The sequence below is a fragment of the Perca fluviatilis genome, chromosome 15 (genome assembly GCF_010015445.1).
Source record: "Perca fluviatilis chromosome 15, GENO_Pfluv_1.0, whole genome shotgun sequence".
In the NCBI taxonomy this organism is placed as follows: domain Eukaryota; kingdom Metazoa; phylum Chordata; class Actinopteri; order Perciformes; family Percidae; genus Perca; species Perca fluviatilis.
The window spans coordinates 34,211,930-34,225,529 of NC_053126.1; the positions used below are offsets into that span (position 1 = coordinate 34,211,930).

General features: G+C 40.7%; 2 protein-coding genes across 2 annotated transcripts; one reads left to right on the forward strand and one right to left on the reverse strand.

Moving 5' to 3' along the window:
- The first annotated feature begins 1,592 nt into the window (after positions 1 to 1,592).
- zgc:66474 (uncharacterized protein LOC327500 homolog) lies at positions 1,593 to 6,802 on the forward strand. Its single transcript, XM_039826025.1, is given in 6 exon segments — positions 1,593 to 1,638; positions 5,021 to 5,328; positions 5,330 to 5,451; positions 5,453 to 5,802; positions 5,805 to 6,261; positions 6,487 to 6,802. Coding segments are annotated over 6 exon segments (1,599 nt in total).
- Positions 6,803 to 7,895: 1,093 nt separating this feature from the next.
- Positions 7,896 to 13,077, reverse strand: LOC120575305 (GTPase IMAP family member 2-like). The gene is made up of 3 exons (XM_039826026.1): positions 13,019 to 13,077; positions 8,765 to 9,381; positions 7,896 to 7,988 (listed from the first exon to the last, which is right to left on the reverse strand). Exons 1-3 carry the CDS (start codon positions 13,059 to 13,061, stop codon positions 7,896 to 7,898), a joined length of 753 nt encoding a protein of 250 aa, XP_039681960.1. The 5' UTR covers positions 13,062 to 13,077.
- Positions 13,078 to 13,600: the final 523 nt, after the last annotated feature.

The window sequence follows — 13,600 nt, forward strand, 5'->3', positions numbered from 1 at the left end:
TGTGGTTATTATATCATAGCTAAGAACCAATTAGAATGCTTGATTTGAGTTCCCCATTGTATAAACTAGAGTAGATCAAACAGTAGTTCCCATCATCAGCACAATGACAGCCATGTTGTTACAATCCGCCTGAGCCGGTGAGGTCAGCAGGTCGATACAGGAGACAGATCTGACAGTTAGAAACCAGCTGCTTCCAGTCAGTAATATTGACATTAATCTGAATGAAGACAAAGTCTGGAGGGTTACAGGTCTTTATTTTTGGTTTAAGTATTAAGTTTTTTGAAAATCAGACACAATGAAAAACAACAAGATCAAATTTTATGCCATTATCATGTGAAATCAGAACAGTAACACATTATGTCTACAGGATCAGGCTGCACCACGACTCCATCAAGGCTCTGTCGTTGTTTCAGTGTCCATTGGACGTTTTCAGTGGACCGTCTGTATATGACACATTTAAAATATATAGTTTATATAGTATATATAGAGTTTTACACACACTGTTCTTGGTTTACATGCACATTGAATACAAGTTTGCAGCTTGTTTAGATGTAGAAAGAGATGCTTTGTGGCTGTACTTGAATATGACAGCCCTTTAACTTTCTCTGTAATCAATCATTTTAAATATATAAAAAACAATATAATTAGTTAGCACTGCCACTCTCTTTACATTGTTCAAACTCTGTTGATTCTTTTAAAAAGCATTTGAAGACTTTTATGGCTGTCTGATTTTATGTATGATTTTATTTTATGTTTTCCTTTGTATTCTTATGTCTTCTATTAATCGTATTCCAATTTAGCATTTTGTGATTTTATCTGTGAAAAGTGCTATATAAACAAACTTTACTTACTTATTAGATCGCTGTCATCTGGATTATGACTTGCTGATCAGCTAACACAATATGATTATTGACTGAAAGGCTCATCACAGTTAATATGATCAAACACCAAAAAGATGTAATCCTGGCTAACTTTTAAAAATCCAAACTGCACAGAATCAAACATCTAACAAATCATATTTGCCCGAGCATCAGATACTGATTTGCCATACATGCTAATTTAATTAAAAATAAAAACAGCCAACGGGATATTGTCGAAATTTGCGCACTTTGGCTCAAACCCTGAAACTGAAATATTAAAGATGTTCATACCAGATTTTGACACAGGGCCCCTTCACGAGACAGGGCCTTAAAGTGCTCATATTAGGCTTTTTCACTTAAACCTTAAACCTGTAAACCTATAACATGCACATAAAAAAAGATATATAACACAATAAAGGAAAGGGAAAAAGCATATGAGCGCTTTAGGATTGGATAAAAATGCAGGGGACACATCAGGCCCAGAGTATTCCAGTTTGTATTTGTGCTTTGGTGTAGCCTGGGTAAACCCTGACGACCTTCCGGCAAATTTGAGATTTGCTCTGCAGGTCAGTCTGGCGAAGAGCCCATTTAAACCCATTTCCAATGTCCTCAAAATTGAGGCACCAATCACAACCGCTGAGGCGGGCTTAACACCAATCACAACCGTTGAGGCGGGCTTTACGCGACGAGGATAGCGCAGCGACGGCGAGCAGCTTTTTGTTTACATTCAACATGACGGCTACCGAAGCCGTGCTTCACCATGACCAGGGACCGGCAGGTCAGTCTGACATATGGCGATTTTATACCGGTCAATGCTATAATTAACTGACAACATAAGTTATACGAGTTACAGTTCTCAAGGACGCACGCACACACGGACAGAGACACAGTCTCTTTTTCCTTTCTCTCAACTTCTCCGCCGTGTGTGGCGTGTACCCGCTCGCGGTGTGAAGCGCGTGTCCGCGCTATTCTTGCACATGTAGGGAGCCTCGTGAATTAACCTGCATCATGTCAGCTGTTTGGAAATTCTTCAGCGTGTGTGCAGAAGATAACACGTTAGCAATATGCAACACCTACAAGGAGAAAGTAGGGCGTGGAGGGACCACACCAAAAACCAGAATCACATTTTTTTAGTTTTTTAGTATAGTGTGAAAAGCGTCTGATTGGTTGAAAGACTATCCAATGGGCCCAGAGGCATTTGAGTGGCGTCCGTTGGTGACGCCCCTCTGGAAATGAACTGTCAATGAACCTTTCCCAGACCCACTCTCATGTAGAGTGGGTCTGGTGTCAACCAGGCTAGCTTTGGTGTATATCAGCAAACACATTTATGTTCAATCAAATTACCACAAAATAAAAGACACAAAGACAACCTGGAGCCTTATGGGCCACTGAGGTTCTGGGTTAGCCATGAACGTAATAACACAAATTGTGAGAATTAATTGAATGATTGTTGATTGTGTGTAAATAAAACAGCTTCCGCTAAAATGATGGTGTATAGCAACATGGATGGATTACCCGAAAGACGTGCTGAAGGGCCAAAGGGCTCAGAAGCCACAACCTATTATTATTGTTATTATTTCTTGTTGAACGTCAAATCTTTGTGTAAAGCTGCAGAAATAACTTTAACTTTGAAGTAGGGATGTCAGTTTTGTCTTTTGTCCCCAATTTGGATCTGAGTCCTGTTAATATTGAATATTGCAGTAATAAAAGAGCATCTCTTTCCACATAAACCAGCTGCACACTTTCTCCACATACCAGTTACATTCAACAAAGCAATTACATATGTTTAACAGCTGAGTATTTCTGATAAAACAAAGCCAAAGTGTCACATTTTCCTTTGTAATTTCCTCCAATATTTTGCACAGTATTTAGGGTATCACATTCTGATCACCAGACTGTCCTCACCCAGATTACGACTGTGTAGGTTGATTATACAAGCTACTTATAAAGCCCCATATTTACGTTTGTTGTTAGGCGCTAATTACACATCTTTCCTCTGCCATGGAAGGCTATGGCAGCACATAGAACAAACAGTAAAAGTTGTGAAATTTGGCACATTGATTCAGGACAGTCCCATAATTCATTTCACCAAGTTTTAGGTCTGCACCACAGGCAGTCTAGCGCCACCAATCAAGTCAAAGTTTAACTTTAACTTTTGAAACGTATGCCTGATATTGAACATCAAGATATAATTGGAATCCTTGGATGACGCCGAACTCAACGCACCCCATGATGTCAATATTAGTGATCGACCGATTTATCAGCCGGCCGATATATCGGGCCGATGTTTGTGTTTTTACGGCTGCTGTGTTCGCGAATAGTTTTTTCCCGGCATTATTTACAGACAGGCGTCAACAGGCAGCTCTGTGAGACTCTGCAGTTCACGTGCAGACCATGCACTGCCCCTCCCACAGTAGCAGAGTGCTGGAAGCCTGCTCTTCAATTTTTCAATCTTCAAATTTTTTAAACTTGTAATACATTTTTTTATATACTTGTGTAAGTAATCAACTGAGGACGTTTCATGGTTATATCTATTATTTAAATAATTGTACCTTATTCTGTAGTGTCTCGCCTTAATGTGCATCTGACATCACGTTATTTTCCTCTGCTGATTTATGTTTTGTGGTTCACAAATTTGGCAGCTTCTTTTACATTTTCGTTCGTTTAGAAGAACTCCTAATACCCTATTGTCCCACTAGAGCACTGCGCTCCCAGAATGCAGAGTTACTGGTGGAACCTAGAGTCTCTAAAAGTAGAATGGGAGCCAGAGCCTTCAGTTATCAGGCTCCTCTCCTATGGAACCAGCTCCCGATCTGGGTTCGGGGGGCAGAAACTGTAATCGCTTTCAAGAATGAACTTAAAACTCTTCTATTTGATAAAGCTTATAGTTAGGGAGTGAGGAGTTGCAGTGTTCACCTAACTGGCCCACCTGCTTCTCTTCATAATTGTTAGATTAATAATACATAACAAAGTAGAGGGAGGCAGGCCAGCCAAGCCCGATCCGGCAGGGGGAGAGTTCTAAGCCCGAAAAAGCTACCTCTCCTTATGACCTGTCTCTCTTAGTTACGCTGTTATAGTTACGCTGTTATAGTTCTAGACTGCCGGGGGACTTCATTCCTTTGACACACTGAGCTGCTCTCTCCTCTCCCTTTCAATTACTATTACTATTACTATTTGTGTGTATCCCGTCCCAGAAATGCTTGTTACTAATCCTAGCTTCTGGGGAGTTTACTCCCCGGAGTCCTTATGTTTTTTCCCCCAGCGTATTTCCTTGGAGAACGTTGGCACCAAGATCCTGGTTCCAGCTGTTGCCGTGGTCCTGCTGCACTCCCTGCTGAGCTCAGCGGTGCCCTGCAATGTCATGCTGCGTCCTGCTGAACCCTGCTGCTTCTTGCTGAACCCTGCTGCTTCCGGCGGAACCCTGCTGCTTCCTGCTGAACCCTGCAGCTTCCCGCTACATCCAGTCACTGTTCCATTATTAATGTGACTACTATTGCCACTGTTCATCACACCCCCAACTGGCCCGTCAGACACCGCCTACCAAGAGCCTGGGTCTGTCCGAGGTTTCTTCCCAAGAGGGAGTTTTTCCTCGCCACTGTCGCACTGCTTGCTCTTGAGGGAATTACTGTAATTGTTGGAATTGTTGGGGCTTTGTAAATTATAGAGTGTGGTCTAGACCTACTCTATCTGTAAAGTGTCTCGAGATAACCTATGTTATGATTTGATACTATAAATAAAATTGAATTGAATTGAAAACCTACTAGTGTGTTGTCTTTGCATATTAGGCGGCATATTAGCCTTAGACATGCTCATTTTATTTTATGTAGAACAACTGAAACCATGGCAGTCTTAAATTACAAATCAAGCACTTTATTTCAATGGCTACCTTTCAGCTTTATTGTTTTCTTAAATTATTTAAATGTGTTGACAAAGGACATTATGTGATGACCTGATTATATCTGTCTTATAATATGTCAGAAAGCAATGCATCATTAAGGCTGTGTTGTAGATGTTGATGAAAGCCTTTTACCCTTGCACAGTTAACCATTTGCAGCGCACCCATCCATATGATGCACATTGCACACATAATTTGGGTAATATGAATGTAAGATGATTGCAGAAGTGACACTGATCTGTGTTTTTGTTTATTCTTTTTAAAGAAATGGCAGAGCAGATTCTGAAAAGTACAAATGCAGTGTGGCAGCATTTTACGCAGCCTACTCCAGGTAAGGTGCGCTGCAACATCTGCAATATATTGATGAGCATGGGAGCTGAAAAGGCAAAGATGAAACATACTTCAAATATGTGGAGCCACTTGAAACGTCACCACCTTCAGGCCTATAATGAAGCACAAAAAGAAAAGGATGATCGAGCAGCAGCTTCTACTTCTGCAGCAAGTTCAACACAGCCTAATATTGTGCAGATGTTCGATGCCCAAAGGAAATGGGGTAATTCTGACACCAGGTCCAAAACAAGTTGATCTTGCCATAGTTGAGATGATTGCCAGAGACAATCATCCATTTACAGTTGTCTCTGGTGTTGGTTGTAAAAGGTTGGTGGCATTGCTGGAGCCCAGATACTCTCTCAAAATAGAAGTACTATTGCATTGACCTCTTTGAAGATGTTCACACAAAAGTAGAAAACAAAATCAAGAAGCTGGTCACGTTAGAAAATGCAGGACCCTATTTGGCATTTACAACGGATTGTTGGTCTGGTGACACAGAATCCCTAATGAGCCTGACCTGTCATTTTATTGACAGTGACTGGGAAAGGAAACAAATTGTCCTCCATGTCAAAGCCATACATAGCTCTCACACAGGTGACTATATCAGCGAGGTGTTACTCAGTCTGCTGAGGCATAGGGACATCGGCACAGAGAGCGTTGTGCTTGTGCTTCACGATAGCGGCGCCAATATGATTAAAGGGATGAGGCTCACCGAAGTACCGATCTCAGCTGCAGTGCTCACACACTTCAGCTGGTGGTAAATGACAGGATCAACAGCCAGTGAGCAGTGATGGATGGACATTCAATACTTGCCAAACAGCGTTTGAAGGACATTCAAAAAGAACTTGACCTCCCCCAGCACAGAATAATCCAGTTGGTGCCAACTCTAAACATGTTGGAGAGCATGCTGGAGCAGAAACGGGCACTTACTGTATATGCAAGGAAACATGGAAAGATATCAATCTTAACAGCAGATCACTGAACTCTTGTGGGCAATTTGATTGACACACTGAGCCTGCTTTAACAGGTAACACTGGAAATGAGCATATCAGACTCATCAATATCATGCATAATTCCCAGCATCACCGTCCTAAAAATGCTACTTGAAGTTGAGGGTGCAAAAGCAAGGGGCATCAAAACACTCTGTGACACTATGCTGGACAGTTTGAAGGCAAGGTTCGAAAAGGGGGCATGCCTTGGCACCAGGCACACTGAAGAATGCAAAAGACTGGATAAAGGATGAGCATGCCACTCTGTCTCTGGCTAAGAAACGGAAAAGGGCTTCCTCAGACAATCAAGGCCCAGATCCAAAACGGATAAGGGTGGAGGAAGAAGAGGAGGAAAACGTTAGTCCGTCTGACATCCTTGAACAGATGTATGCCAACCTTCTGGGGGCACAAGGACCTCTGAGGAGGCTGATGATGAGGAGGAGCAGCTTTTCACACAGCAGCTGGATCAATACCTATGGGAGTCGTTGATCGACAGACAGATGGGCCAACCACTTGCTTGGTGGAAACAAAATGCATCCCGCTTGCACCTTCTGGCACCACTCGCCAGAATATTTGTCAGTCCACCCCCCTCCTCTGTTCCCAGTGAGGAGGTATTTAGCGAGGTCAGCCAGATATATGAGAAAAAGAGGAATAGGCTGACCGGAGAAAATGCAGAGCGTCTCTGTTTCCCCCATTACAACCTGCAGCTCCTAAACTGGGAGTATTAAGAACTTTCAGTGAGGGGTGTGTGGGGTAAGAAGTGAGTATAATATATATGTAATAAATACACTATTGCAATAATAAAAACATTGCAATAATTACACTGTAATTATTTTATTTATACTTAAATATTTATTTTCAGTATTTTCAGCACTGAACTCTTTTTTCATTTGTTCTACCTACCTGCTTTTACTATTTGTTAAACATTGTTTTTTTAAGTTCAATAAATGTTCCTTTTTTAAACTGAGACTTGTAACATTTGTTATCGTCATTGTATCATTTTTATGATGTAAATTGAGGGAGCAAAAGCAGTATCGGCTCCAAATATCACTTTGAGAAAATCGGCAACCCTTATCGATCATCGGCTAAGGCTGATGAAAAGATATCGGTATCGGCACTAAAAAAAATCCATATCGGTCGATCCCTAGTCAATATCCACCATGTTGGACCTTCCGCCATATTGGATTTGATCAAAAACACTAGAACGTTTTCACAGGTCACACAATTGGTCCGATTTTCATGAAACTTGGCACAGATGATTTTCAGACCATGCCGGCGAAGCCGCCAAACAGGAAGTGAACTCATTTCCGGCAAGTCTTTCACGTGTCAACACCAATCTTAGTACATAGGTACAGGGCCCGATTCAGAAGAGGCTCAAGAACTTTGGTGACCTTAGACCTATAGGGGGCGCTGTAATTAGCAAAAGTAAGTTTTGGTCTAAGGCCGACACATGCCAATTTGTGGCGTCAACGTAATTGATCCGGCCTCCAAATTGGATTTCATCAAAAAACAGTTTTCACAGGTCACAAAATTTCTCAGATTTTCACGAAACTTGGCACAGACGATCTTTAGATCAAGCTGCACAAAAGTTATTCCATTGCGCATTGATATTTGAAAGCGTTTACCCATCACAGACAATCGAAATCGACGGCGAAGCCGCTAAACAGGAAGTGAACTCATCTCAGGGAGGCTTTCACGTATCAAAATCAAACTTGGTAAAGGGACTTGGCACCTGATTGTGAGAACGTACTAGGACATTGTTGTAATTTGGCCTCTAGGGGCACTGTAACAAAGTAAATGAGCTGATATCTCAGCCATTCTTTATCTTTCAGTTGTCACAGGGGGGGCCCCCCCCAAGGCAACGCCATTCCTGCTAGTGTACTGCTTGGCCCCCTCATTGCTGCTTGATGTTTTCTAGAAATTAACAGATGTATGGTTTAAAATCCATTTATTAAAATGTATAACCGCAGACTTATCAGCTCATTCAAAAGTGAGAAACCAATGAGCATTTATGAGTGAATTTACCAAAATGTATAACATAATTATTACAACATAGAAAGGATAAACACTAGAGCAGGATTTCTCACAACCTTGCAACCCTACTGTTGTCCCTATTAGTGACACAAAACTGATAAACTCTTTATGAAGGAGGTTTGTAGAAAAGTGTTGAGTGTAGTATCTGAAAGACGACTTTGCGTATTCTACATTCATCTAAACTGGGTGATATTATTTATTATTCCAGAAACGTAAAAGGTTTAGGTCAGCCCACAACCAATCACCAGCAAACATAGCTAACTCACCTACTGTGAGAATGGCCCTTGTTTATTAAACATAGGCTACTTTGAATTAAAAGGCATTAAAACAAAACAGAAATAACTAAATATACAAACCACACCATCATTTCCCCCTTTACAGTATTTTCATTTGTAAGAATTGGTCTGATCAGCTTAAACAAGACAACAACATGTTTTGCTGGATTTGCACTTTTTTTTGGAGAGTATCACTATACCTGCCACTGCAGCGCACAGTATTCCACCCCCTACGGCTCCTAGTATTGCTCCTATGGTAGACGTTATCTGACCCTCACCAGCAAGATACCCAAACAGACATCCAACACCAATACCAGAAAAAACAGTAGTTTGAATAGCAGCTTGCTCTGATTGGGTTCCTCCTTCTGGGGCATTTTGTACCTGTTGTTGTAAGGCAGTTTCAGCCTCTTGGATCATCTCACAAGTGTAGTATCTTCCTTCTGCTGTCTGAACCTTATCGTTGATCTTCTTCAGTAGCTCAGGGACCTGTTCGGGACGATTGTCAAGAAGATGGTATCCATAATAGCACTTTTTGATTAGCTCGTGGAGATTTGGATCTTGAGGATAAAAGTCCTCTATCTTGGTACCTTGTAGAACTTCTCCATGGGTGAACAACACCATAGTGTAATCCATTGTGTTTTTGCCAAAAGTATCGCAAATGCTTTTCACCATGTCTTCTTCTTTCTTTGTGTATTTATCTCTCACACTCAGCACAATCAGGAACACATGAGGACCAGGTTTTGCAAGTTTGATGGATGTCTTGATCTCTCTCACAATCTCCGCTTCTGTTTTGTCAATGCTTAACAGACCAGGAGTATCAACAACAACCACATTTTGGTTGTTAATATTCCCCATTTCCTTCTGGCACTTCTCTGTGACAGCAGATAGACCAGGCTTTGAGTGGAATAGGTCCTTGTCCAGGATTTTGTTTCCTGAAAAACTCTTCCCAACTCCAACCATCCCAAGCAGGACGATCCTCAGCTCTGGTTTTTCATCTGCTGGAAAATTTTATAGACGTTAGTATAGTAAGAATTGCCTCTGTCATGATGTAATGTCAAACACTCAAATCTATGACAGCCTATGAGGTTGTCAGTCAGATGTTTAGATTCAGATTGATTCCACTATCATATCTCTATGGTAAGCCAATTTTGCCAATGGTGAAGTCATACCCCACCCTGCTGTGCCTCTGATATCTAGTATTGGTTGCCTTCGTTGGGTTAGGTTGGTTACTTTGGTTAGTTTTAGAAGAGGAGTGGGATTGTTAAGTGTAAGAATACCAGGGTAAGCTGATCAAAGGCAGAGTAGGTCATGCCTTTGCTATCCTAGGAAAAAAAAAAATAGTGTACAATAAATATGAAGCTGCTGCAGGCTGCCTGTTAGCATAATGTGGGAACCCAACCATGTGGACTTTTTAAACAAAAAGAAAACTCTGCAAACATGTGGCCTCCCCTTTCAAAGGAATTGCAGAGACAGCATGGACAGCCAACAGGCTCCAAAAACTCCAGAGTTGAAGGTCCCACCTACTTTTAGGTTTGAATTCTGATCCTGGCTTCCTATTGAACGAGACTCATGGAAATTGCAGGGTGTCCCTGAGCATCATCCAGCAGACAAAACCAGGCACAGGTTAACCCATCCTTTCAGTACAATGAAAGATGCTAAAGTTAGCAGTTTTTCACCATGCTGGACACGTTTTGTGTTCATTGTTACAGATTTTCGATCCTAAGAAATCGCTGTGCAACTAGCCTAGTGATGTTACCAATTAACCGTTTATCCCTCAATCTGAGTTTCAGCACCTCTAAATGTGAGGCCATGGTTCTTAGCAGGAAACCAATGGAGTGCCTTCTCCGGGTGGGGAATGAGTCCTTACCCCAAGTAAAGGACGTCAAGTACCTCAGGGTCTTGATTGCGAGGGAGGGGACAATGGAGCGAGAAATTGGCTGGAGAATCGGAGCAGCGGTATTAAATTCACTTTACACCGTTTACTGCAATTATTTTTCCTACCCTAACCTATGGTCATGAAGGCTGGGTCATGACCAAAAGAACTAGATCCCCGGTACAAGGGGCTGAATTGGGTTTTCTCAGGAGGGTGGCTGCTGTCTTCCTTAGAGGTTGAGAAGCTCAGTCATCAATGAGGAACTCGGAGAAGAGCCGGTGTTCCTTTGCATGTAAAGCGGGCCTCTAGTAAGGAAGCCCTGGCACGCCCAGTTTGGAGGATACCTCGAGGAAGACCCAGGTCAGAGTTGTTTAATGTGGTAAAGTTTGGGGTCCCCTGATAGAGACACTGCCCCGCGACCCGACACCGGATAAGCAGTTAACAACATGTGAGTGATTAATCGGTAATGCTGGTTACATTTTATTACATTTGAAGGAGCAGTTGTCTGTGATTTTTTTGTGTATGTGTTCTAATCACTGGTTGTGCAGGTCAGTGCTCAGATTCACTCTCAGATTTGAAATAGACAATAAATTAATATTGCATTTTTAAGAGAACACCTCTCTTTGAGACTGCATTGACAAACTGGCACTTTCACTTAAACTTCATTCAGTGCTTACATTTAAAGTGGAAGTTCAGAACTTCATTTGAAATGCCACTTCAACCCCCTTCAGTATTTCATGTGCTTTAAACATCTAAACTGCAGATTTGTCAGCAACACCCAGATATGTCTGCCCTGGACACCATCTGGCACATGGCACCTCACACCCCTTGTTTTGCCAAGGAGTGGTAAAATCCCACCAATGTGATCGTCAGCGGTGGAGAAGTTGTCAGAACACAGTCTAATGTCCCAAACATTTGGGGGAGCCCAGTATTTATGTTAAAGGCAGGGTTGCTAATGTGGAAAAGCTAGCAAGATTTGAAAGTATTATCCCCTTGGGGCTCCGTGTAACCCCTTCCCCTGCCCTCAGGGCTCCACCTGTGCTCAGATGTGCACAAGACATTTCCTGAAAAACAACAAGGCCAACTGTGATGTCGCCTAACCACCACTTTTGTCTTGGCCAAAAAAATGCACTGACACACACCCCAAAGAGTAAAGCTGACGGCCAACTGCACGGAACGGTACGTTCTGCCCCTGCATAAGAGGAAATACGTCTCCCATCCCGGCAGGTGGCCGTTAGATATACCCGTGATACGTACAATTTAACAGCGTTTGTCCAAAAGGCAGACGGAAGCTGACATGTGGCGACGGTGCGGGCCACACCGCAAAAACTAGGGCGACTGCCGATCTTCTTGGTGTGTCAGGGCGGTAACACAGCCCCCCACATGTTACAGATCTACAGCGGTGGAAGAAGTATTTAGATATTTTACTGCAGTAAAATTACTAATACCACACTGTAAAAATACTCTGTTACAAGTTAAATTCCTGCAGTGAAAATGTTACTTCAGTAAAAGTCAGTTGTAGTAAAAGTCAAGTATCATCAGGAAAATGTAGTTAAAGTATTAAAAGTAAAGAAACATCCTCCCATTTTAGAAAGTGTAAAGGATCCAAACAGTTGTGTGGTTAATGGTCTAATCATTTCAATAAAACATCAGATGTTATAAACTACATGTGTTTTGTGTGCAGGAATCTTAATGCGTAAAATAACTAGTAACTAAAGCTGTCAGATGAATGTTGTGGAGTAAAAAGTACAATATTTCTCTCTGAAATGTAACGGATTAGAAGTAGAAAGTGTCATGAAAAGAAAACACTCAGGTAAAGTACAAGTACCTCAACAGTTGGACTGAAGTACAGTACTGGATTAAATGTACTTAGTTACCTTCCACCGCTGGTAATCATATTAAAGTAACTCATGCAAACATTTATGTGAGTTGTATTCTGAAAATGTGTCTTCACTCTGAACAATTCATCCAAATGTGGATTTCCACAACAGTTAAAAGAACATAGCATATAAAGTAATTTAAGAATATTTTAAAATTCTTTGTACACTGATAATATGTAAATAATGTGTATACATGCATTACAGAGTATTAACCATTAACAAGGTATTATAAACTTTATAAAAGCCATCCAAATAATGTTTATTGATGGTTTATAATTTATTTCTTAATTATTAACAAAAACATATAATATCAAAATAAGCGTAAAACAATAAATTGTCAAAACAACAAATTATAGCATAACTAATAATGAGTAAACATTATTATCATTTAATTTTTTTAACATTAAATAACTTAAAATTAAGTTTAATTTGCGATCAATTTACTATTATTATTTGTTAGTGATGGTTATGATGAAGTCTTATATAAAAAAACAAATACAAGAGATAAAGACAAGTATCTGCAAACATCCAACTAACTAACTAACCATTAACTAAAAACTTAGATATTGTCTCTAAAATGCTGCTTAATCCAGTTGTGTGCAGATAATAAAACTCTCCACTGCAGATAGATACACTACCAAACATCTCTGAACTTCACAAAAACTCAACATTTCAGTTGTATTTTTAATGAATATTGAAAGATAGTTCAGTCCAAATTAGTTCAAAGTTGTCTCAAAACATCATTGATCCCCAAAGACAGGTTAAAAAGAGAATGAGCTGTTAATGAGTTGGTGGTTTATATTTAAGAAAACAAATATTGTTCCATATATGAAACCCCAGACACTGCAATGAGCTGTGGTACTGTAGAATAAATATATTTACCAGGCAGCAGAATGTCAGCTTCTTTCTTGGAAAAGCAGCTCATCTTTGAAGTCTTGTCTCTGTGGATGTCTTGTTCTGAGTATTTTAATTTCCATCTCATCATTTTATATTATAGCCTGCTTCTAGTTCCCTCCCCTGAAAGACACGTCACCTGAGCTGGCCAATCACAATTCAAATTGTGTCTGAAAGCAGCAAATCAGGAGGCTCAGCTGAAGTTTACATTCACAAATCTACTTATTTGCCAATGTCAATCAGTTTATTTTAGCGTAATTCATAATAAAAATGTAACTAAGAAATCCCCACAGTAAAACTCAATCCATCACAGATAGTTTAAGAGTTAAACGTACAGGATTTCAGAAGAAAAGTGGTCCGGGACCACACTGTTGGTGCAAATTGAAGAAAGTTTCAAAATTTCGGAAGTGTGATTATTCACTTAGATGTTCAGATTGATATCACTCTCATGTCTGTAGTAAATATGAAGTTGCATCTGGTAAGCTTAGCTTAGCTTAAAGGCTAGGAACAGCTAGTCTGGCTCTGTCCAAAGGTAACAAAATCCAACTACCAATAGGGTTGGGTATTGTT

Bases quoted from the DNA above. Each gene is read 5' to 3' on its own strand.
- LOC120575305 (XM_039826026.1), bottom strand. From the start codon at position 13,061: ATGAGCTGCTTTTCCAAGAAAGAAGCTGACATTCTGCTGCCTG. The intron at 9,382-13,018 runs GTAAATATATTT...AAAATTTTCCAG, and splicing joins AGCTGACATTCTGCTGCCTG to CAGATGAAAAACCAGAGCTG. The intron at 7,989-8,764 runs GTACAAAATGCC...GTTAATTTCTAG, and splicing joins AAACTGCCTTACAACAACAG to AAAACATCAAGCAGCAATGA.